The following is a 25,770-nucleotide window of genomic DNA, read 5'->3' as shown; positions in this document are numbered from 1 at the left end:
AATCAGGTTCTCAGTTTATTTTTATCAATTACTTCCATATCATATCTGGGATGAGCACAATGAAACACACCCGCATTGAATTCTCATTAGTTTTATATTAATTCATTTCATCCATTCGAATGCAAAGTTCATTATTTTGTAAATGTTAGAAATCAGATTCTCAGTCATTTTTTTTCATTAATCCATCCGAATGGAAAGTTCATTATTTGTCAATTATCTTAAAACCTGATAATTTGTAGTACAGATAAAGTTTCATAAAGTGCCTTGTCAAAAGAGCTACATGTACATCTTTCTCACAGGGAACCCACAAGCAATGTAGATGAAACAATGGGGAATGCAGGAAGGCGGTATTAAAGGGATGCTCCAGGCTGAAGATATTTATATCTCGATAAATAGAGTAAAATTCACAGGGTGAAATGCTGAAAATGTCATCAAAATCGGATAATAAATAACAGTTATTGAAGTTATTGAATTTTAAAGATTTTTATTATTCCGGTGAAACATTTCTAGGCATGTCTTCATGCATATTCATTAGGTGGGGTGATGATGTCATATCCCCACTTGTTCTTTTGTATTATATCATAGGAAATTAGGTTTATTCAAATATTTTCTACCAAGAACTAAAACAATTGGATTGACAGCTGATTAAGTGAGTTATTTATTTCTTGCTGCAACTTATTTTATCATAATGGAGACACATCATTTACACATTTAGAAAAAAATGAAACAATTATGATTTCACATAATAAAATTTTAAAAAAGGAAGTGGGGATGTCACATCATCAGCCACGTAATGAATATTCATGAAGATATGCCTAGAACTGTTTCACCGGAATCATGCAAATCTTTAAAATTCTGTAACTTTGTTATTTGTTATCCGATTTTGATCAAATTTTCAGCACTTTGCTCCGTGAATTTTATTTTATTTATATTTAGGTATAAATATCTTCAGCCCAAAGCATCCCTTTAAAGGCACAGCATCAGTATAGCAGGATTCCTACAAAAGACGCACACAAACTTTGATCAGGTGCCTTAGTTCCCTAAGTTCTGTTAGTTAATATTTGCTAAAGTGGGTGCAATATTTTTAGACCACCCTATTTTCATTATCCTATGCCCTCTGCACACTGAATTACCAGTCTGCAATGCAATTTTCATCTCACAGATCAAATCAGAAAAGTTTATTTGTCCATCTAAAATTTGGTTGCATTTTGGTCATGAAGTGAGTGGTGCACTTAAAAGAGTAACTGACATAATTGAAAGGTTGTTAAATAGTAATATATGTACATACAAAAGAATATAAGAACAACACAAAATGCTATATTGAAAATATGTATTGCACATTGAAATTCTACCATGGATTATGAAATTTCTATGACATCAAATTAATGTTGGGTATCTACAGAATTCATTATCAAGTGATTACTTCTTATTCATCTAAACACTATATTCAACACTTTTAAACTAACATGATAAGAATATTAATACAAATAATGATCACCTTCATCTTCTATTTCCAAACCAAAATTGCAAAAATGAAGAGAGAACATTAATTGCAGTAAATATAGAGTCAACCTTACACAAGTAAAACTCATACAAAAAAAAGTCATGAAAATAAAAAGTGAATAACAAAACACTTTTTCACTGAAGGTTTTCTTGTTGTTTTTCAGGAGAAATTAATTATATAATTCATTATGAAGTCAATTGAATGTTCTTTGTGGAGTTTTCAAAAGTAGACCAAAACTTGACAATTGGATTGCTGTGCGACCTCATTTTCATACCCATCACAAAAATGAGCAGTACTCTTTTGGACACTTTGGGTGTGTCGAATGAAAGTCAAGTTCATGAGCTACCCATACTCTTCCATTCTATATATCATTTGGCAGCCACAAAAGTGTAAAGTTTATTTTTTTGACACACAGTATATATGTTAAGTGGAATTCTAAATGCATAATTAACCACTTTTAATGATTTAATTGGTTTAAGAAAAGAAAGTATGACTGTTTTACTTGTTCATTAATTACAAAATACACATATCAACATAACACTGCACGTAAGTCACCAAAATAAAAACAAAATTAAAACTGGTCAAAGGTTGCAATTTTGGGGATCTGCATTTAGTTTATGTTGAAAACAACCAAAACTGATATAATCTATGGACAAAGCATAAACTTTCAATTCACCAACAAGTACGCCAAACTATTGATTATTGATTGCTTCCATCAAAATAGAAATCATAGAAAAGGATTTATAAACTTGTATTGTACTTCACACACAAAAAATTATAATAATAAAGCCCATATGAATGGGTACATGTATATGTACAAATTTTATTGAAACATTAAAATTCATGTAACCATGTAACATAACACCCTCCCCTCCCCCCAAATGACAGACAAATCGTAACTTAATGCAATATCTGCAGCTCCTGATATTGTTTACTGCAGGTACATAGAGCTCTGCACAAAGCTGCACTGCTGCAATTGGGTATCATCACAAATGAAAACAATAATGGTAGTCATGTCGAGTAAATTGTGGAAAACATAATGCACTTGGGAACATTGCACTTGAAAATCATCAACACGGCAGGGGTTTGGTGCTTCATATCTGTGACATTTCTACTTTTGGTCTCATCCAAATGGTCCAGTCCTAGTTCATCTAAAACCAATGGCCCTTAAATCTGTGCTACATTTATGGGGAGCCAAAAACTCAAAATATATATTGTATATTTCTCATATTCTCATATTTACTATTTTGTTTCTCTTTTGCTTTCATTTTGAAGAAAATATTTCAGTTATCATTCTGAGACAGTTATAAATAATTTGGGTGTCATTTCAGTTAATAAATTAAACATTAGAGAATTTATTGGCTATCCACAGTTAAACTACACCAGGGTTTAATTTAAACCAAGTTCAGAATACGGGCCAGTATGTATACTATTTGGTCTAATTGCCATTTAGTCCATTTTACCAATATGTCTAATTTCCTATTAAAGGACAAGTCCACCCCAAATGAAAATATTTCATATTTCATATAATAAAATACAAAAGAAATAGTGAGTGAGTGACATCGACGACTCTCTCATTTGGATGTAACTGGCTCGTTCATATAACTATTTTGTTGAAAATAAGCGAAACTTTGGAATGTCATAACTTTTTTATTTTACATCCGATTTTGATGAAATTTTCAGCATTGTGCTTGTCTGATTTTTCTCTATTGATTCAAATAAACATTTTTCTGAGGTGGACTTGACCTTTAAAGCTTTATAGGCTATTCCCATTTTTTCGAATATTCACTTGATCTCAGATCAGTTATGTCATGTAACCAGATAGAATGTTTTTATAATGAACCAAATTTTTATATCACAAATTAAACCAGAAAAAAGTAGATAAAGAGGAAGTAGACCAACTAGGCATTAAACCAAGTGTAGACCAGACAGCATTTACACTTAAAGGGGAAGTTCACCCTGAAGAAAACTTTGTTGCAAAAATAGCAGAAAAAATAGTGAAAAATATTTGTGAAGGTTTGAGGAAAATCCGTTCAAAGTTTTGGATTTGTGACGTCATAAACGAGCAGCTGCCCCATGTGTTATGTAATATAAAATGCATGAATTTCAAATTTTGCATGGTTCCTGATGACTTAATTTTGTTTTCTATTCATGATTGGGTGTGAAATGATTTGTCTATTGATATACAAAAGGTACAGAGAAAACCATTTTCAATTTTCTTTTTTATATTTTATTTTTTCTGCTATTTTTACAATAAAGTTTTTGTCAGGGTGAACTTCCCCTTTAATTGATAGTGGACCAAATGGGTTTAGCCCGTGTGGTATTAGACTATCTGAGAACTGGACCAACTGCGTGTAGACCAAGAAACAAGTAAATATAAACCTTCTACTACCTCCATAATACACCTTGACCTACCGATTGAATTGTCTTGGTAATCTTGAAATGGCAGCCATCTTGGATCATCCTCCATACCAATCTAGCTGTATTCTTTGCATCATCCAATCCTTCAAAAAGAGACCAAAGATGAGAGGAATGAAAATCAAGCTACATAATAGTGTTCAATCAAAAGTAATACTTATATGTATAACAATAATTACTTTCAATCAAAGGATGCCATTTTTTCAAAAAGAAGTATTTTGATTTATGTTTTCAGCATCCAAATTCCCAACATGAGCATTGCCAGCAAATTATCCAATCAGGATTTATCGTCAGTAACATTATTTCACCCAATATCACTCCAAACAGGTCCATCTTATAGAGACAAGGCTTTTTTTTCCTTTATGCTAATGTCAAATAAACTCACCTGTTTAAGAAACAGGAAATTATTAATGGATTAATTGCAAGATGGGTCGAAGGTGAAAAAAAAAACTTTCTTGGCATTGCATTACAGTTGTGAAAAGCCAGTAGGGAACATAGGAATTATTGGTTAGTGAACAGTTTGGGGTGATTTAGTTGAGGGGGCAGGGGTGGCACCCCCCCCCCCCCCCACAGCACTGCCCATGTAAGAGGGTGGTGCAACTGCTCTGCAGGCAAACTAAAGAGGATACTAAACTCAGAGTCAATAGGGGAAGAACATTGTGTTGGGATAGAACTGTTGACTTCTTGTTTTATTATTTATCACATTGCCTAAGTATCTTGAACACTTTTATTTAGCAATGCCACAAAATACAGGATAATGATAATAGGCATCTATATAGCGCCATTTGTCTTGATATAATCTATCTCAAGATGATTTTTACCCTGGGTTGGCTTGAGATGCCATTTCATAGTGGCACGATAGCTCAGTCGGTAGAGCGGGGGATTCGTATTCCGGTGACCCTGGTTCGATTCCCACTTGGTGCGCTAGTGCCCTTTGGTAAGGCATTAATCCTCAGTACCAGGTCCTTCAGAGAGGACCTTAAGCCGTCAATCCTCTGGTTGCTTGCTTACAAGCATTCATGCTTTCTTGGCAATCAGGTAAAAAAATCCCCACCAGTTCAAAGAAATAAACCCCGCCAGGTATCCCTTAACCTCACATTGGCTAAATGCTCCAAATCTTATCAAAATTTCTTGCTGAAGAATGAATATCAGTAGAGGCACCATGGCTGAATGGTCTAAGGTGCCTGAGTAGACATTTGAAAATTCAGGATTCGATCCCCGGTCACTGCAGCTATACCCTGTTTGATTGACAGTGACCTTTTATCCTACATTCAAATGAATGAAAATGGTACTGCATTCTCAGCAGTTATGTGTGCACTTGTTTTTTTTTTTTAATAAGTAAAAAAACAAAACATTTACCTGAATGTTGTCTTCCAGAGAACTCTATACCAACTTCCTGGAGAGCACCATTTAGACCTTTTGGTTTCCGTTGGTAGAAATTCTGCAATAAAAGTCGAGCATATTTGTGCACAGAGATGGTTATGACTTCATACATACGGATACAGACCTGCCAATCCAAATTGGAAATATCAACTTCCTTATTTCTTGTTATCCTATTTTCAAGCCTAAAATCTTAGTTTTGTTTCAAATTTTGGAGAAAAAAAACATACAAAAAACATCAATCTTACATGTTTCAAAAATCATATTTCGAAGTGAAAAAATCATTTTAATTATCACTATCCTCTAAAAAATCCTTCTTAATAACATATTAACCCTACTACTTAGCAGCTCTGCTGAGATAATTGATAGATGCTGACTTGTCTGGTTCAGGTATACATGTATTTCTTGGTGAAAAAATCACACTATTGAAATTCCATAATTAGAATGCAGTGCCAACAAGGAATGGGCGAGCATAAAGCAAAGTTGGACAAAAATTGCAGAATTTATCTAATCTTATACATATCAGTCCAATAATTCCCTTTAAAATCGTACAAATAATTCACAGTAAATTATTATGAAATGCTACTACAGGTTTTATTGTTTCGTTTTCAGATAAAGTTGTAATGCTCAAGCACTTTAGTGATAAAGGTTTTATATCTACCCTGTAGACAGCTCTTGCATCGATCCAATGATTGAGAGTACTCGGCTTGTAGAGTTGCTTCCGTTGACATTCATAATGCAGACAAACACCAAGATCCCAGTCTACAAGAAAGAAAGGAGTGACTAAGTTAACACTGGTTATATCATGTGGATGGTGGCAATAATTACTACATGCTAACGGCACCTACCAATTAAACATAATAAACAGTTGATCAGAAAAAACATGCAATCATGCATGTATACAGAATATGATAATGCAATTAATGGGAAGAGGGAGTTAACTAGGATATCAAGAGAAATTATTCTTAGGTTTCTTTAGAATGACTATTAGAGGATGAAATTCCTGGATGAAGCTCATGCCGTTTACTTGTGTGACCGATTAACTTCAGGAGCCCCTAACACAAAGCTTAGCAATGATCGTAGAGCATTTTTCTACGATGATTCCACCGACTACAATGTACGATCAATCGTAAGTATCATGCCTTCGATCAATCACTAACCTTCGTGTTACGGACCCTGGAAGTTTACGGGTAAGAATAAATACAGCAAGAGGGATAAAACCTGATGCATGTTTTATGATGATTCCTCCTCGAAATGTAAGATACTGAGTGCATGAAATGAATGGCAACTTCACGCCCGGAACTACGTCTGGGGACTTTGGGTTATTGTCGATAGCAAGAACCGGGTGGGTGAGAGAGTTCCATAGACAGGATGCAGCAATACAGAATGCTCTATCATTCTAATCTATGTCATTTTTTGTTTGGGTTCTTTTAGAGTAGAAATATATTGCAAATCCTAAAAATAGAGAATTATATATCAAATTAAAGAAAGAAATAAGAACACAATGGTGTACATCATTTATCATGGAGACCGATGAAACTCTGTTAATTGATAGTTTAAAGTTCTCTCTCTGAATGCTTAAAACACGCAGAATTACGTTTTGATGACGTGTATGTCTGTACGAGAGACGTGATTGACGTTATCAAATTCAAGTCAATTCAGAGACCGATGCGAGGTATATTTCAGAGAGGCATTTTAGCACTTTTTAATTGGCGATTCCCTCCTCATGTATTATTTTTGTTATTTTTAATGACCAAATGATAATCCCAACAACATTACCTTTCTACTGATATATAATACGGCCATATTCATAACCAATATATTTCTCCTTTTAAAGCAAAGACAGGTGCATGCAGTAGAAGATGGAGGAATTAGCGAGGAAATATACGAGGAATGAGTTCATAAAACATAGTTCTTCCAGCTCTTCCAGTATAAACATAGCATTTGTTGTAGAAATTAGCAAAGATTAGAAGTAACTTACAATATTATACAGAAAAAATCATTTTCCTGTAATCACTAGCCTGATCTATCCACTTCAACCATATTTCTGGAAATGCTCATACTCACCAGACCATGTGACAAATGTACACAGTTTCTTAGTGTCATCAGTTGACCGATTGTAAGCTACATTCTTCTCACTCTCTATCCTCTTCAGCCAGCTTGTGAACTTGTTGAGGCAGATGAAAAGAGGGACGCCATTCTCAACTTGTTCCTAAAAAAAATTGAAGATTTAGAAACCACTTCACGATGTACTTTTCAAGATCGCTTTGCCTCGTTAAACTGGTTTTAGCGTGAAGACACAACCGTTCTTCTCACATTTTGAGCAGAGCGTGCTACTCCACATGACAGGTGTAGAATGCCTGCGCTGCGGTTTCAAATTTTGAGCAAAACGTGTCACCCCACTGAGAGTGTTTCCATAGCAACAAGATTACTTTACATGAAGTGATTTTGAAAGTTACCACTTTCGTGTGATCACGTGGGAACGCTAGCAAAGCGATCTTCCAAACTGGTTTCCTGAATCAGTTTCCAGTAAACCAGTTTCAGAAAGCATAATGAGAACGGGGTCAAGACCATTTTGAGTGTTTAAACTGGTTTCCACTGAACTGTTTTAAGAAAGTACGTGTAGAAGAGAACGGGGTATCGGACTATCTGAGAAGTAGCCAAAGTTATTGTAAACCAAATGAAATATAAACAATTTCTCTAACTACCTGTGATATCCCAGTAAACTCTGTGCAGAAATCACTCAGAATAGGGTGCTCATCAGGCATGACATACTGCTGGAACTCACTCTCTAACTGGCCATTGGTAGCATTCAGAAGCACCGCAGGAAACTCAACTAAACAAAGCAAAAGATTATAATAATAATAATTATTATCACAATCAACATCATCATCATTACTATAATGTGACTGAAGTTAAAACGTGCTAAAACACTCTTAGTCGATTTGACAGTCTCATAGGCTCAATACACCAACCTAGAAATGTTCTTTCCGATGAAGTTTTTTTCTTGATTCGTGTTCCTATGGGGTCCTAGAACAAATTCAGCTTGGTTGCCAAAAGTTGCCGTTTGGGCAATTTTGCTAATTAGCATAAATCCAAAATGGCCGCCAGATGCCATCTTGAAAACCTAACTTTTGAACCCCTGTCCACAAAATGATGAGTAATGACTCGTTTTAGGGGTTTAGAGATGTGTAGAACCGATTTCTGTAATCATTTTTGCAATATAAGGTCATCTTCAGGTCAAATCCAAGATGGCCGCCAGATGCCATCTTGAAAATTGACTTTTGATCCCCTTGCCCCAGAATGACGAGTAATACCTCTGTTTAGGGGTTTTGGCGTGTGCAGAATCTCTTTCTGCTTTCTATTTTGCAATATAATGTTATCTTCAGGTCAAATCCAAGATGGCCGCCATATGAAGCCATCTTGAAATATCAACTTTTGAACCCTTTTGCCCCAGAATCAAGAATAATAACTCTATTCGTGAGTCATTTGGTATGTTGATACAATTCATGCTGTAATTTTGCATAAAGGATAATCTTCAGATCAAATCCAAGATGGCCGCCAACCGCCATCTTGAAAAATTACTTTCCGAGGCTTATACGTGTTAGATCTAATTTCAGTAAGAATACTCATTTCTTTCATTAATACTAAGTTTTTGTCAAAGAATGATGAATAATCCCTCTTTTCGTGAGTTATTTGGTATGCTGATTCCATTTCTGTTAATAATTTTGCAATATAGGATCATCTCCAGGTCAAAATAATCCAACAGGACCACTAAACGCCATATTAAGAAAAAAAAATACTTCCGAGATTATTGAACATTGAAGAAGTGCTCTCCCTAATAAGGTTGTTGTTATATGTATTGGAGCTCATGTAAGGAGATTTCAGTGAGAATGATTCATTTCTTTTAATCACTCCATTTTTAGTTCGAGGTCAAGTCATGTCTAATATTTAGTTGATAGATTTCGTCATTAACCGCTTACTTTAGAATGAAACCATTCAAGGTTTGGGCTATGATTTCGGGAGTTTTTATCCTTTTTTATTTCTGTGCAATCATACTTTTCCAGTGAAATGACTTTAAAGTATTATTTGAATAAAAAAGTGATTTCTCGGTAATATTAAAAAAAAAATAGTTAACTTATTAACTTCCTTTATAATTATTATTGGACTTTTCCTCCTGACAAGAGCCATTGACTTGGTCAGCAGGAGTGCACTCTTTAGCCTCCTGCAGAAGATAGGCTCCCCCAAAACTGTTCCACGGTCAGGATTGTTCTCATTCGTGAAATGTTTTACGGAAACGATGTCGCCCTGCCTCTCAAGAAGTGGGAGTACAAGACCTAGTCATACATAACAGCTGCCTGTCCTGTGCATGTTAAGGGTTTGGATCATCCATCAGCCTTTGAGACAGTCAGAAATCCTGATAGACTCAAGACACCGACTGTCCTCCAAATACACACTCGTCTGGTTGTGGTGGACCCCTCACCTACCTTGGACCGACTATATGTCTCTTGTCCCCTTTCACAGGACAAGCATAGGGATTGTAAAATCTGTCACAGTCATGGCCAAGCTCCTGCACGGAAATAAGTCCTGGAAAACGTACGCAGACCAAGAAAAGTGGCGAAACACCTTCCATGTCAGCTGCCTCGGACGTATCATGCACGTCAAATGGCAGGACTAAGTGAAAAATGCAGAGGCCCTTTAGCGTACATGCTGGCATCAAAAGCTTATTCTCGCTCCTTAGTCAAAGGCACCTCAGGTGGTTGGGGGCATGTTTGCCGCATGAAACCTTGGCGAATCCAAGAAGGGATTCGCCAAGGTAAGGTGAGCTATGTGATTGGTCTCACCCCATCGGTAGATCACACCTCCGTTATAAAGACACCTGCAAACGTGACATAAAACTTGCCGGCATAGACACTAACACTTATGAAGGTGTAGATGATAGTCGCCATTCTATGGAGAGCTACTAAGTACAGGGGTCAAGATGTTAGAAAATAATTGGAATGCTAAATTGGCAGGCCAAAGGCCTAGGAGGAAGGCTAGGGCAGCATCTCTATATAAACGTGTCTCAGCGCCATCCTCCTTCATCTGTAAAAATTTGCTCTAGAGACTGCCACTCTAGAGTGGAGCTCTATAGTCACTCTCGAAAATGTAAGGCCGAGCGCTACACCATCGTCTTTTAAGGCGAACTGATGCCTACCAATCATTGGACACATTGATTTAGAAAAAAATATTGATAAAACACTTTCAAATTCAAATAAGACCCTAAAAGCCTCTTCAGTATAAAGGTATGGATGGACCTTAAAAATAAAAAATACACTCGGAATGGATCATGGCCCAAACCTGAAGACGATTCATTCTAAGTTGAGCAATTAATGTTGAAATCTGACATCTAAGATGTAACTTCACCTTGACTTTGAACTTGAGAATTGATAAAAGAAATAAGTATTCTTACTGAAATCCCTTTACATTAGTTCTAACACGTATAAGCCTCGGACAGTAATTTTTCAAGATGGCGGTTGGCGGCCATCTTGGATTTGATCTGAAGATTATCCTTTGTGCAAAATAACTGCATGAATTGAATCAACATAACAAATGACTCATGAATAGAGTTATTATTCATAATTCTGGGGCAAAGTGTTCAACAATTGATATTTCAAGATGGCGTCATATGGCGGCCATCTTGGATTTGACCTGAAGATAACATTATATTGCAAAATAGACAGCAGAAATGGATTCTGCACACCCCAAAACCCCTAAATAGAGGTATTACTCGTCATTCTGGAGCAAGGGGAACAAAAGTCAATTTTCAAGATGGCATATGGCGGCCATCTTGGATTTGACCTGAAGATGACCTTATATTGCAAAAATGATTACAGAAATCGGTTCTACACATCTCTAAACCCATAAAACGAGTCATTACTCATCATTTTGTGGACAGGGGTTCAAAAGTTAGGTTTTCAAGATGGCATCTGGCGGCCATTTTGGATTTATGCTAATTAGCAAAATTGCCCAAACGGCAACTTTTGGCAACCAAGCTGAATTTGTTCTAGGACCCCATAGGAACACGAATCAAGAAAAAAACTTCATCGGAAAGAACATTTCTAGGTTCGGAAAATGTCAAATCGACTAAAACACTCTGGAAAGTGTTTTCTTTTAATAACAAGTGGAACAGCTATCACAGTCTCATCTACATTATGCAATTCATACCCAGGACCAAAATCCAGTTGAAACCAATTAGAGCAAAACGAATTGAACCCAGTTGGCTATAAACAGGTTTCAATGGGGAAATTGGAACAACTGATTCTAATAGAAACCAGTTGCCAATTGGTGGCAGTCAAAACCAATGGGGCAACTGGAACCAGTTGGCAATGGTTTCAATTGGTTCCAATTGAAACCAATTAAGCAACTGCATTTCTATTGGTTCCAGTTGAAACCAAATAGGCAACTGCATTTCAATTGGTTCCAGTTGTTCCAATTTCCCTATTAAACCAGTTGAATCCAACTGGAGCCATCTGGTTTCAATTGGTGCTAGTTGAAACCGATTGGAAGCAACTGGTTCCAGCTCTGCTATGAATTGCTTAATGCAGACCTGTGAGACTGCGAGAGCTGTTTCACTTGTTATTCAATTGAGCACTCAACGAGACACTCCAGAGCAGCAGTGCTGTCTTTGAAAACATCTATAAAGATGAATACTTTTTCATAGAAAGGGAATCAAATCTATTTTAATAATATTTAATAGAATCGATAGCCCCTTGGTTCGTAAGAATGAAGGTGTTCCTGTAGATATTGGAAATCACTTTCAGGGGTGTGAAAATAAATATTTTTGCAATTAAATGCTATCCCTCAAAGTTTCCACAAGATTTATACAAAACAAAATTTGCTTCCTTGCTTTAAGTTTATGATACATATTAATTTGAGCACTCACCAAAACACTCTCAAAAGTGGATTAAAGGCTTTATAAGTCACATTATAATAGTGATGATGATGATTATGATGATGATGATGATGATGATGATGATGATGATAATGATAAAATGATAATGATGATGAGGATGGTCATAAGGATAATGATGATGGTGATGATGACAATAGTGCAGCACTGGTCATCAATTCAGATGCATACCAATACCATGCAGATCATGTTGACTAATGATAATCAATTATTGGTGAGCAGCCTATTCCTAAATAAATAATTCATCAATTCATCATAATAGGTACTGAATAGACCAGTTCCATTACCAAATGGGCAGGTTTTCTCAAAGACCTTTCCTTCCTTCTGAAAGCAAATTTCAAAGACAGACATAATGTAATCATGCCTGACATATTAGCAGGATGCAGAAACTGCATATACCAGGTCACGACTAGAATATTAGCATTTCAATGAAAACTAGTCTATGAAGGTATTTGTTGCATTTCTACTTTTTAAATGCAATCGCATGTTGATATTACATTTTACTTGGCCAACTTTACCAGTTGCTACATGTACCATACACATTGTTGCTTCATAGTGGATCTAATGGAAACCACAATTCAAAAGAATATATGAATAATCAAGACATCAAAGTTGGTGCTGAATCACCATGCAATTATAATTCAAGTGAACTTCTCCTGATCATGCACAGAATGTAACCATGTGTATTTTCATTGCCTCCTCACGTTTTAAATACAGAAACATGCACACACATGCACAACAAAACAAATTTTGCAACCCCCCCCAAAAAAAAGAGCCTGGAGTTATACAGCATAAAATCCATATAAGAAGAAGATACATATAATGCACTTGAAATAAAGTAGTACAGTGTAATACCCTTTTTACACAGGATTTTCTTAGCCCGGATCATCGCTAACCCCGTACTATCCTTAACCCCGTACTATTTTTTTTCCTTTTCACACATGCCAAATTGTTATTGCTAACCCCGGATAAGGAATGCTTGCTTTTCACACACGAAACTCGCTAACCCCGGACTAGTGTTTTTTGTCGATCATTCGTAGTACAAGTACTTCACTCGTACACTTTTTACACACGCTAAAATTTCCTTAACCCCGTACTATAGGTGGGGCTAAATTGCCATTTAGCCCCACCTATAGTACGGGGTTAGGCTTAGCCCACTTTCGTTTTACACTAGCGATCTTAACCCCGTACTATCGCTCTTAGCACTGCAATTGCTGGGATAACCCTGCTTTTTTGCAGGGCCAAATAATCCCGTACTATAGGTGGGATTAGCCCACTTTGCAAAAATGCTGTGTAAAAAGAAAGTGGGCTAAGCTTAACCCCGTACTATAGGTGGGGCTAAATTGCCATTTAGCCCCACCTATAGTACGGGGTTAAGGAAATTTTAGCCTGTGTAAAAAGGGTATTATTGGGTCGTGAAACATCTTCATATAAGATATAAAAAAATATGCACTTCCACACATGGTATAATCTAAGTTGAACAGAACCATTTATGAAAAAATAAGTATTTTACTTTCATGCATCATTTTCAAACTGAGTCTTGTCTATTATCGTGACAACATATTTTCATATAAATACAATTTTTTTGGGAAAAAAATCCATTCCCATGTACTCACTTATCTCTTGGTTGGTATTCTTTTTGTCTTTCCAGCAAGTTGACTCGAAATCAATTACAATGAGATAAGTAAACGTCTGACCTGGAAGGAGAAGAATTTAATAATGTACATGTAGCCTGGTACATGTATATATATCCACTCTTTTACATGTACACTATGTATTAAGACATCAGCTTTTTGCACTAGCACATTTATAATATTACCTATGGTAAGCACTTAAACTCAGGTTTAAAGTTTTGGTTTAAGTATGGATAGCCAATTGTTACATAAATCACTAATAGTAGAGATATCATACTTCAGCTCATTTGGCTCTCAAATCATTCATAATTGTCTAGGAAGTATAAATAGATGATTGTCTTCACCATCGACGAATCAGGAAGAGCACAGCAAACATAAGAAACATACAACTTAATAAAAATTTTGATACTTTTGGCTTCCCATACTTAAACCACAACTTTAAACCTGAGTATTAGACTAAGTTAAACCGACTTCAGAATATGGGCCAGCATGTTTAACACACTAAAAGATAAGCACAAGATTTTTTTTATAATCAATTTTCTTTTTTACTGCTTGGAAGTATTCACTTCTAACAAACTTAATATAACCCAGCTACATAAAACTAGCCTATAAAATCTAGACAGAGGTGGAACTAAGAGGCTGTTCTCACTACGTTCCTAAAACTAGTTTAGTGGAAACTAGTTGAACGCGTAGTGAGAATGGTCAAAGCGGTCTTGGAAGCGATCTTCCAAACCAGTTTGGAAAACCACCACGCGATGTAGTTTTCAAGATCGCTTTGCCTCGTTAAACTGGTTTTAGCGTAAGTGAGGACACAACCGTTCTTGGGGAAGCGATCTTCGCACATTTTGAGCGCGCTACTCCACCCGACCACCCGACCACCCGGTTTCGAATTTCGCACGAAACATGTCACCCCACTGAGATCGTTTCCATACGAATAAGAGCGCTTTACGTGAAGTGATTTTGAAAACCACTTTCGTGTGATCAAGTGAGAACGCTAGCAAAACAATCTTCCAAAGTGGTTTCTCGAATCGGTTTCCAGTAAACTAGTTTTAGAAAGCGTAATGAGAACGGCCTCTAATACTATCTTTGATGGCAGTAATGCATAACACTATATGCAGCGTAGAGTAAGATTACCTACCTATACAGTAAGAATATTGGTGCTTGTATCACTTTAAAATATCTTATAAACCATATTGGGGTGACAGTTACCAATCATGATACTCTTTTTGACTATTTTTTTTTCATTTTGAGAGGCCGATTAATAATAATAGCATTTATGAGGCCCTGATTTATCTAGTTGCCTATTCAATGGCGTACTACACTCTTAGACATGGGTGGTAAAGAAACTTGTGGTTAAACAGTTGTGGTAAAAATGTGTGTAAAAATGTACACATATATGTGTAGAAGCATAAAACAGGGGTACACAGGTTGCGAGTAACAGTTTACACCTGCACAGGGGTAAAATGAAACCCGGATCTTGGTTTAAAAAAATGAAATGTTACCCCATTTATCGGCTCTTGGTAAAAAATTGAAATGGGGTAACATTTTGGATAATCATCAACACACGCAGTTCACACACGCACGTGGTGAACTGGTGATGTGTGAAAGAAGCCATTATGGAGTCGTTGCTGATGTCTTGGGGGATGCCCCAAGATGTAATCACTTCATTTAAAGGTAAAAACATTATTTAGATTATATTAATTTTATTAATTCATCATAAAGATCCAGAGAACATCTCACAGATGATTGTAAATACTGAACTGGAAGGTGATTGATGTTGCGTTTCAGTTCGGAAGCCCCCGTCGCGAAGGGGCGGCCCCTGGCGTCCGTGCGGAGCCCTCCGATTATCAGCATTTGAAGTCTGCTGCACTAAATAATTTGTATTTTCGCAACCAGTTAAAAGGGCTACAGCTGACAAGATATTGCTCAGATTTTAGGCGCTAACTGAAATTGACACGTACTGTATACGTTTGATGTGACGCAGGTCTAGGTCCAGCCTCATTGAAAAAAGGAAGAGATGATAGGCCTAGGGTTGAAAGTTGTGACTTCTGTTTAATAATGCAAGGTTATTACCTGGCACAACATGTGTGCCATAATTTGTGCATTGTATGAGTGATGTGTGCTAGACCTGGGGATTTAGCTCATTTCAAATCCAGTTACATGTATGTCCCCACGGAATTGTTGAAAACCCAGTGGATTTGTGTGCATAAGATTTGCATGTGCTGGTAGGTCCCCTGAGTGGGACTTAGTCTAATAAAGTTTAGAATTAGGAGTCTAAGGTAGATCTTGGCCTACTACTTTGTTTAGCCTAGCTAGGCCGTTTTTAAAGTCAACTTCTATTCAAATGCCAGGCCATTTTCTCCCCAGTTTATTTCTGCATCATTTTGATGGATTACAATTTTGGAATCAGGATTGGGAAGGGCTAACCTTGCTATACTCAAAGTTGACAGCGAGGGGGGGGGCAACTTATCACTTTGTTAGGCCCCCTTATGCAACTTGCGTGCATGTTTTTCAAAATTGAGTCAAAATCCCACCCCATTGCATGAGCGTGGGCAGCTGAAGTACATTTTATTTAATTATTTTGGCATTAAATTAAAATGTTGAAAAACTTGGTATTTTTTGTGATGTGTCATGGGGTCACCCCACCAAAGAAGGTGGCGCTGTTACATATTTTGGTAAAGTTGTGTATTTTTTCTCATTATCTCCAGGAGGTACTTCATAATCGTGAAATTTTCATTTTTGTTGATTGTAAAATATTTGAGTTATTTGTAATTGAAGTCTGGACACCAGCGGTGTTGCTTGAAGTGGTGCTACAGGAAGCAGTGCCACCTGTACAAAATCTATGGGAAAATTCTGGTGCTATTTTTTTGAAAAACATCAATATCAAATTGAAAACACAGTTTGGCAGTGTCAAGGATGTGTAAATCATGAAACACCAAGGTAAAAACTAAGAAGAGATGCAAAAATGATTGCAATATTTGCTTTGGGGGCACTATCCTCCCACCCCTCCCCCCCAGTCAAAAGCTTTTCCCCCATCCCCAACAACTTTCAGATTTCACCGACACCTCGCTACAACCTCCGCCGACGACCCAACACCTCATCCGTACACCAGGCCACCCACTCACTCCCGCCGAAGCTCACCCGACGAGTCCGCCGACCAACACGCACAGAACGCCACCATTGATGTACACACCACCGACACACACACACGCCGCCGTAACTCACGCCGCCGTCTACTCACCACGTCCGCATACGACGCCCACTCGTTTCCCGCCAAAACCGCCGACCCACACACAGAGCGCCACCTACGACGTCAGCCCGCCGGCCTAGAGCTTTCCCCCACGTCCGCACGCACGCCATAAGTACCGCCGCACGCCGAGCGAACACTCACTCCTGAAGACGGACAGTCAACCTGTCCGAAACGTCGAGTCTCTCTACTACTCATCATCTCTACTCGCCGACGCAAGCCAGCATCTCCTCATCAGCTCTACTACTCAAGCTGTTCTCACTCAACATTCCTTCTGGTTTACAGTCCTTTTCAGGACTATTCACAAGAAAGAATACTCTATTCTCAAATCTCCACTTTCTCGCCTATCCACTTCCTTCTCTTCTTCTATCCACTGCTTCTATAACACTCCACATGGTGTACCGTAAACCACATCAGCAATTGTACATGCCACCATGCAAACCTTCAAACAACATCTTTCAGATTTTAGAAAAAAAAATAATTTCTTTTTTTTTACCTTTCACCACGCTGGCCACGCCCTACCCCTAAACTTGAACCTTGCCCTGCCAATGCCCTCCCACTCGAAGAAGTAATTGCAGCGCTGACAGTGTAAATTTTGCATTATTAAATGGTCAAAGCAAGAGAGAGAGAGAGAGAGTGAGGGATGATGTCAAGACTTCAATAGAAATATCAATGCCCAGCCCCTAAACTTGACCAAAAAAAAAAAAGCGGAAGGGAGGATGAATCAACCCTCCTTGATGTGTCACACAATATGTCCACAACAAGAAGAGGCATTGCAGTGACATTCTGTTACTTTTTTCTGTCGAGAATCGCAATGTCTATCATTTCTAAGCCATACCCATTTTTATTTTTTTAAAATGTAAAACCCCCAAATCCATCTAAAGTTTAAATAGAATTATTCATATTTGAAATAAATGTTTTCTTTCTCTTTCTCTTTGTCTTCTTTATTCACAGATCAAGAATTTGATAAGGAATCAATTATGCTGATTGATATCAATGACCGTGCCATGCTGGAAATGATTATCCCAAAGCTGGGACAAAGACTGAAATTTGTGAAACATTTCCTGCATCATAAAAGTCAGGTTAGTTATAGAAGATGAGAAGTTGCTGCACATGCCAAAAATATGTTTAGCTGTTTTAAATGTCTTCTAAAACTAGCAGATAATGAGAAACTGTGGAAACACTTGAGAACTGTCCACAACATAACTACAAAAACACAAGGAAAGATCATATGTGGACAGGGAAATTGTACAAAATTTTATTACTCTGGCTATGCCTGGCACTTGGACTCCGATCATAATTCATTAAATGAAGTTGCTGCACTTCAAGGGTCAAATTCTCCTCAACAGTTAGCTCAGCAGGAAGCTGCAGTGATTGCTACATTTCCTGAGAATAACCAAGAAGACACCATAAGTGAAGTTCTCCCAAGATCCTCAACAGAAATAGGAGCAGCAGTTAAAGATGCAGCAGCAAGTTTCATAGCTGATTTTAAAAGTTCCTCCATACCAACTTGTACTGTGCAAAGAGTTATTGAAGGGACCAGTGAACTTATTCATAACATTGTATGTGCAGTTGAAGAAGTTGTAGCCCCTATTATAAAAGATGCCAATGACAGTGTATGTCCTTCCAAAGCATTGAAAACATTCAATCAACTTTGCAATCAGTCAAAGAGCCATTTTCAAACCTCACAACTGAATACCAACAAAAACAACATGCAAAGGAGGAGGGAGCTCTTGTAGAACCAGTGGACATTACATAAGATTACATTCATAAGCAAGCAATTGACAGGGAGTCAGGAAGGACTCACCAAGACAGAGTAGCTGAAACATTTTAGAATATACAGACTATAGAGGAAAATTTGAAAACTTTTCTTGAAAGACCTGGATGTATTTTCAGTATACTTCAATACAAACAGAAAGTCAGTGACAAAATTATTCTGGAAACCTACCAAGATGGATTGTATTATAAGGAATCTAGACAAATAATGGGAAATTACACTTCAACTATTACTCTACACTGATAAATTTAAAACTGCAAATCCATTAGGATCTAAAAAAGGACAACACCAGTTATTGGGCGTGTATTTAAAATTGCTTTGTTTGCAGCATCCAAAGCCACATTGTAATATTTAGAATACAGTGGTACGCAAATTTTATATAAATCATTTTAAATTCAACCTTTCTGATCATGTTTGTAGTTTGAAGTCTGTTATTGTTGTATTTTGATTATTGAAGTGGAAGTTTTTTAGTTAAATCATGTTTGTCCAAATCGTTTCAAAATGTTAAAGACCATAATTTTCTAAATAAGTAACCTTTAGTTTTCCCTTTCTTCTTTTGCCAAATTGACCCAGTTGTGAAAATGAGCTGTGCTCATACTACAAATTAATTAATTGTGATTGACCCAAAGAGCAACATTTAAACCATACAGTTGTATGCAAATTGTGTGGCTATCTGTTTTATGCAAAAATCAACATTTTGATGATGTTTACAGCTAAGAGTCTGTTGTTTAGATATTCCATTATCAAAATCCAATTTTTAATTGAAAAAATCTGTTGGTCAAAATTATATCAAAATGTGTAACATATATAAAAATGGGTAACATAAACTTGTTCTGACATATCCCCCCCAAAAAAAGAGAGAAGCAAATATTTGTACTTCATTTTGTTGGTCTTTGTTTTGTTTCAAAATGAACCAATACATATTGCGTTCATGTTGTCATGTTTATTATGTAGAGGGTGCATGTGTAGGTGCATCCATGATCAATTGGGCGGGGTGTATGCGTGAGTGTGTGTTAAAAAACACTCAAATTCATTATTTGTTATATTGTGATTTCTAAATCATTCCAAATAATTTGTTTTAATCAAATAATTTTTTTTTTAATGGATCATTCACTGTATAAATCAAGCTTTCTGATCATGTTTATATTGTTGAAAATTATTAATATTATTGTAAAGGTTTACAATGTACATGATTGATATTCAAATTTTTAAATTTTTCTTTTGCAAAATTGACCACATATTTTTTTGGGAAAAAAACATTTATTGTTATTGCCATTGCCCCACATTTCAGCATTTATAGTATACTTGTTATGTAAATCATTTTTTTCAATGTGAACATCAACCTTTTTATCATTTTTGCATACACTGTGCTGTAGTTTAAAATTGTTGTTATAACTTTGTTTTTAGCCTTTAAAGTTTAACAAGTGGAATGCCTCTGGCCGTTTCACCTGCATCACACGGTTCAATATAGCAGCATTGCTGACTTTGAATACTACTCTAACTCGCACAAGATGTTCAGTGATACATGGTTACTCTTATGTCCACTTTTTATGAACTAGACCAATAAACTTACAGAGATATGATGGTTATTCAACAAAAAACCCCAACATGGCCAAAGTTCATTGACCTTACATGACCTTTGACCTTGATCATGTGACCTGAAACTCGAACAGGATGTTCAGTGATACTTGATTACTCTTATGTACAAGTTTCATGAATCAGATCCATAAACTTTCAAATTTATGATGGTAATTCAACAGATACACCCAATTCGGCCAAAGTTCATTGACCTTTGACCTTGGCCATGTGACCTGAAACGCGCACAGGATGTTCAGTGATACTTGATTACTCTAATGTCCAAGTTTAATGAACTAGACCAATAAACTTTCAAAGTTATGATGGTAATTCAACAGATACCCCCGATTCGGCCAAAGTTCATTGACCCCAAATGACCTTTGACCTTAATCATGAGACCTCAAACTTGCACAAAATTTTCAGTGATGCTTGATTACTATTATGTCCAAGTTTCATGAATCAGATCCATAAACTTTCAAAGTTATGAGGGGAAATCAACAGATATCCCCAATTTGGCCAAAGTTCATTGACCCTAAATGACCTTTGACCTTGGTCATGTGACATGAACCTCATGTAGGATGTTCAGTGATACTTGATTAACCTTATGTCCAAGTTTCATGAACTAGGTCCATATACTTTCTAAGTTATGACGTCATTTCAAAACTTTAACCTCAGGTTAAGATTTGATGTTGACGCCGCCGCCGCCGTCGGAAAAGCGGCGCCTATAGTCTCACTTTGCTTCGCAGGTGAGACAAAAACTTCATTTTAATTCTACTATTGTTTACCTTCCTGTTTCAACTCATCCTGGTGTAGACATTTACCATTCTGTTCTGTAAAAAATGACACGTTGGGGATGTGGTAAGAAAAACTGGGTAAATTCTTTACCTCTTTTGGGGTAAAATGATAACACATATGTGGGCTGAATTGTTACACATCTCTGGGAGTGGTTAAACTTTGCACAGCATGGGGTAAAAAAGGGAAGATGGTCGTTTTGGGGTAAAATGTTACCCTACCCCGCGGTGTTAACATTTTACACATTAGATGTGTAAAATATTACACAAGTGTCGGGTAAACTCTAACCAATCAAGGTTTGTAATTTTTTACACCACAGACGACCATGCTCCCTTTCAACACATTTTGGTATAATTTTTAACACCAGTGGGGTAACTTTTTCTAAGAGTGTATATATTACCCCGGCTGTAGCTCCAGCTGCCAAAGGCGTTTGGTGCATTCCAGGAATTAATCCTGCTAGGTACCATTCTCCTTAGTCCTGGGTCGAGTGCAGCACAGTGTGGATAAATTTCTTGCTGAAGGAAAACACGCCATGGCTAGGATACAAACCCACAATCCTCTGTTTGAAAGGTGAGAGTCAGAACTACTAGACCACGATGCGCCCACAAAATTAAAAAACTTACTCCAATTAATACTTACAAGTACATTTTCTTTTAGCTTATAACATCCAAAGACATTGTCTTTAATAACCCAAAAAGGAAAATGCAGGAGTATTTTAGCTGCTTTTCTGATTGCACATAGGCCCTACATGTAAGAAATTTAGAAATAAAAAATAGAAGTCCATCTTAGACCAAATTCACCAAAACATTAATTTTATCTGTCATTGGATCTATGGTGATTCTACCTCGTGCTATACTGGCAACCTCAAGTACAGCTTTTGAAAAAACTTCTCAAATGAGACAAATATATTTCTGTCACTAAACTACAGTAAATCTACATCTATACTCACATGTCCTTGACTTCTGAGCACCTTTGCTTTTTGTTGCATTGGCTTTTGATGATGAAACTCTTTTCCTCAGCAATCCCAGTTCCCTGGAAAGAGTACAAATCGAAAGGGTGAACGAGAAAGTACATTACCTGACTCCTAAAATTTATCTCAAGTTCAAAGTTTTGGTAGTAGTATGGCAGTGTGACCGTGCTCCATGCAAAACCTTATTCTGCAGTTGGTTTGAGTTGTATACCCAGTTGTTGTGTGTCCAGACAGGTCGTGTATCCTAACAATTGATTTAAAAATGTACCATCAGAAAGAGTGTCAAATTTACTATCTGAAACTGACACTCTGTGGAAAGGTTTTTGGCATCAAAAATAAATTTTTAACAGATCTCAAAACCTGAAATATTTTATTTTTGTGTGTACCATTTCTTAAATAATCTAGATCTACATAGCCTAGCCCTACTACATATTAATAGTACAGAAAAATATGTCTGATTTCATCTTTCTTTTCTTGCGGCCATTAATTGGAATTTTTCATGAAATATCACATTTCTGTTATTCTGAAGGTTAATTCTCTTCAAATCCACAAAGCACATTGAAATAAGAAAAATATTTTTTTTCTCTCACACTAGACCACAAACAATCTAATTTTGCAAACAAATTTTAGCCTCATGAATATTTTTGAAATGTCTGCAAAGTTTGGACACCCCATCATATCTGGTCCTGATCATCTTCTTCTTCCTGTTACTGCAGGCAAACTCCTCAATTGGGATATAATTGCTGCAGGCATGTGTGGCTAGTGGTGACTTTGAATTAATGATGTGCCCCCCGGATGAAAGTAGACATTTGAATACCGGTAAGCCCTGAACTGAAGTAAGAGAAAAATTCTAGAAGAATGATAATGGTCGCTGGTCATTCTGCAAACATATTTTATTCTTGCGTTAACTTAAACTAAGTAACAAAATCTTTACAAAAGTTTGAAAATATAACCCAGAGCAGAGAGTGCCAAAGCACCCTCTCTAACTCTGGGTGAATAACATTGATGTGATAGGCCCTATCTGAACCTTGAATAATAATCCCTTTCAGCAGCTTCAAAGCTATCCCGAGATGAAAACATTTTGTGTATCAGTGCGAGGTGTCATGGTGCATTGTGCAAGTAAAAACTGCCTCTTGACAGTATCTCAATTTATTGTAGGAATTTATTTAAAACGAGCTACTAACATCAAGTCTATATGTTTATCATTTCAGAAATACCCCACACCTGATTAGATCTAGGCCTACAGTGCTTCATAAAAGATGGACAACATGAAAGATGACCATCAGCTTGGAAAGACCCTTTCGTCTGTCAGATGGGTGGGGTCAGTGGGCCCTATTTCACTTGTCTATTTGCAATTGCAGTTTCTTTGACTTGTTTCCTCATATGCCGATGTCAACCGATTCACAATCACAACAGGTCAAGTCATGCAACTTGCAAGTTCCGTGTTGAAGATTCTGATTCTCCTGAGGCTGAGAGTGAGACTGAGAAAAATAATCACAACTAAAACGGTGTAGAGCTGTCAATATTGTGATCTGCCAACCTGAAGAACATTTCAGTATTTTTAAAGCTGAAAATCAGTATTTTGGTGAGGAAATGAGTATTTTTGAAGAAATACCATAGGACAACACATAAAACTGAAACTTGAGAAATCAGTATTTTACATCAAACCATTTTGATCAGTATTCTTCTCATGTTTCAGTACTAAATACGGAAAATTCGCACTACTTGGCAGCTCTGGATCTGGATTATTTATACAAACTTAGAGTAGGTTTTAGAGCTAGGAAACAAAATCCAAATGGTGCCTTCAAACTCAAACACCCACACAAATACCGTACTCGGAATACATGCACCACACATACAAAGTCGACCTAGGGCCTAGATACTAGTAGTATAGTGAGTTGTATTAATTACCGACCGGCCTTGTATTACCGAACATGCGCATCATACACATCAGAAAATAACTTCATACGCTCAAAATTTTGCAATATCCTTCCAAAGAGAACTTGAATAGAAAGATGATGAAAAATGGTCAAAAACCCCTTTTTAAAGTCTTAATATTCTAAAAATAATAAAATACGGTCAAAATAGCTCATCAGTGATTTTGTTGTTTTCTCAACTTTTCCCATAGAAAACGTACGTTCGGTAATACATTACCTTTTTCAATAACCCAGAGCCCAGAATCACACGTGCATTTGTCTATGGCTCACGGAGAAGCGTGAAGTATGGTCAAAATAATTCTCTGAATATAAACTTCTAACAAAAATCAAGCACTTACGACGATTATATGGATGAAGGTCTAACGAGTGGCAGTTTCCCGACATCGAGGCACAGACTGGAACATAAAAAAAACGAAGAAGTTCTGTCACGGTAGCTCCCCTTCTTCAAAATTCAAAACAAAATGGCCGATCGAGCCCGGGGCTATACACGTGCGCAACAGCCTTGGTACCGGTCTCGATCGGCCATTTTGTTTTGAATTTTGAAAGAAGGGGAGCTACCGCGACAGAACTTCTTTGTTTTTTTGATGTTCCAGTCTGTGCCTCGATGGGTTACTGGGTTACTTTTTCAAGTGACCAAAATATTTCACATGCGAAGCCGAATAGGGGTCTGAAAGAAGCTAATGACTAATGTCGTGAAAGAAAAATTTCCGCAAAATTTTTACGTTTTAGATCTATAATAATATAAACATTACGGTAGGCTATATTTGAATTTATTATTTGGTAGGTACGGTACGGTAATAATGTGACCGTCTTTCGCGATTTGTCTGTTTATGGTGAAAGTTAGGTGAATTTCATGAGAATGTTTTGATAATTGAATTCATGAAAAGTGTTTGGTGATACGATCCACTACCACACGGCCACACTGTCAGTGTCACACCATCCATGCCATGCCTGGACATGCCATGGTCACAAATTCCATTCAAAACACAACAGTCACAAGCTTAACCCAAGCAGGGAGCTCCGGGCCGCCGGCCGCAAAGCGGTCCGTTTCGCGGGCTCGAGGTCCCTGCACAAGCGCGAGATTGGTTCCAATTTCCCAACATTTATTGGGGCAAGCATGAACTTAGACTCACAATATCATTAGTACAAAAAATGAAAAAATCTTACTTCGCCAGTTGTTTTGTTGACTTCATTATAGGCCTAAGTGTTTCTGTCTTACTTTTTATAAAGTTTATTCTCGACTTGTTACTGGGTTACTTGCCGTAAGTAAAAATTCAAGCTTGCCGCTGCATATCATGCGCTCGCTCTCGAGTGCTGCCCTGCCTTAGCGACCAGTACCATTAGAAAGAAAGAAATTTGCGTTCCCCAAAGATCGGTGGTGGTGTCAACAAATGCATGAAAAAAAAATGAGGTTGGGAAATGGGTGGCATATATGCATGGGGATGGCGCTACCCAGAGGCGGATCCAGAAGGGCCGAGGGGCCCGCCCCCCCCCCCCTCCATTGGCGTAGCACAAAAAAAAGAAAATAAGGGAAAGAAATAAAAAAGGAGGGAAATGAGATGAGAAAAAAAAAGAAGAGGAGGA

General features: G+C 37.1%; 1 protein-coding gene across 1 annotated transcript in view; it reads right to left on the bottom strand.

The window, feature by feature from the left end:
• The window catches only part of LOC121422883 (ERI1 exoribonuclease 2-like), a 29,648-nt gene extending 4,124 nt beyond the window's left edge, over positions 1–25,524 (bottom strand). Inside the window, exons 1-8 of the mRNA XM_041618113.1 lie at positions 25,354–25,524; positions 22,229–22,311; positions 13,871–13,951; positions 8,011–8,138; positions 7,370–7,514; positions 5,964–6,064; positions 5,282–5,363; positions 3,920–4,008 (exon numbers count right to left, since the gene is read on the bottom strand). Coding sequence (XP_041474047.1) covers positions 3,920–4,008; positions 5,282–5,363; positions 5,964–6,064; positions 7,370–7,514; positions 8,011–8,138; positions 13,871–13,951; positions 22,229–22,311; positions 25,354–25,379 — 735 coding nt within the window. The 5' untranslated portion in view covers positions 25,380–25,524. The remainder of the gene's footprint in view (positions 1–3,919; positions 4,009–5,281; positions 5,364–5,963; positions 6,065–7,369; positions 7,515–8,010; positions 8,139–13,870; positions 13,952–22,228; positions 22,312–25,353) is intronic.
• Between the last annotated feature and the right edge of the window lie 246 nt (positions 25,525–25,770).

The sequence above is a fragment of the Lytechinus variegatus genome, chromosome 10, assembly GCF_018143015.1.
Source record: "Lytechinus variegatus isolate NC3 chromosome 10, Lvar_3.0, whole genome shotgun sequence".
Lineage (NCBI taxonomy): Eukaryota > Metazoa > Echinodermata > Echinoidea > Temnopleuroida > Toxopneustidae > Lytechinus > Lytechinus variegatus.
The sequence above is the reverse complement of the archived record's forward strand: the minus strand, read 5'-3'. Positions and strand labels throughout refer to the sequence as shown.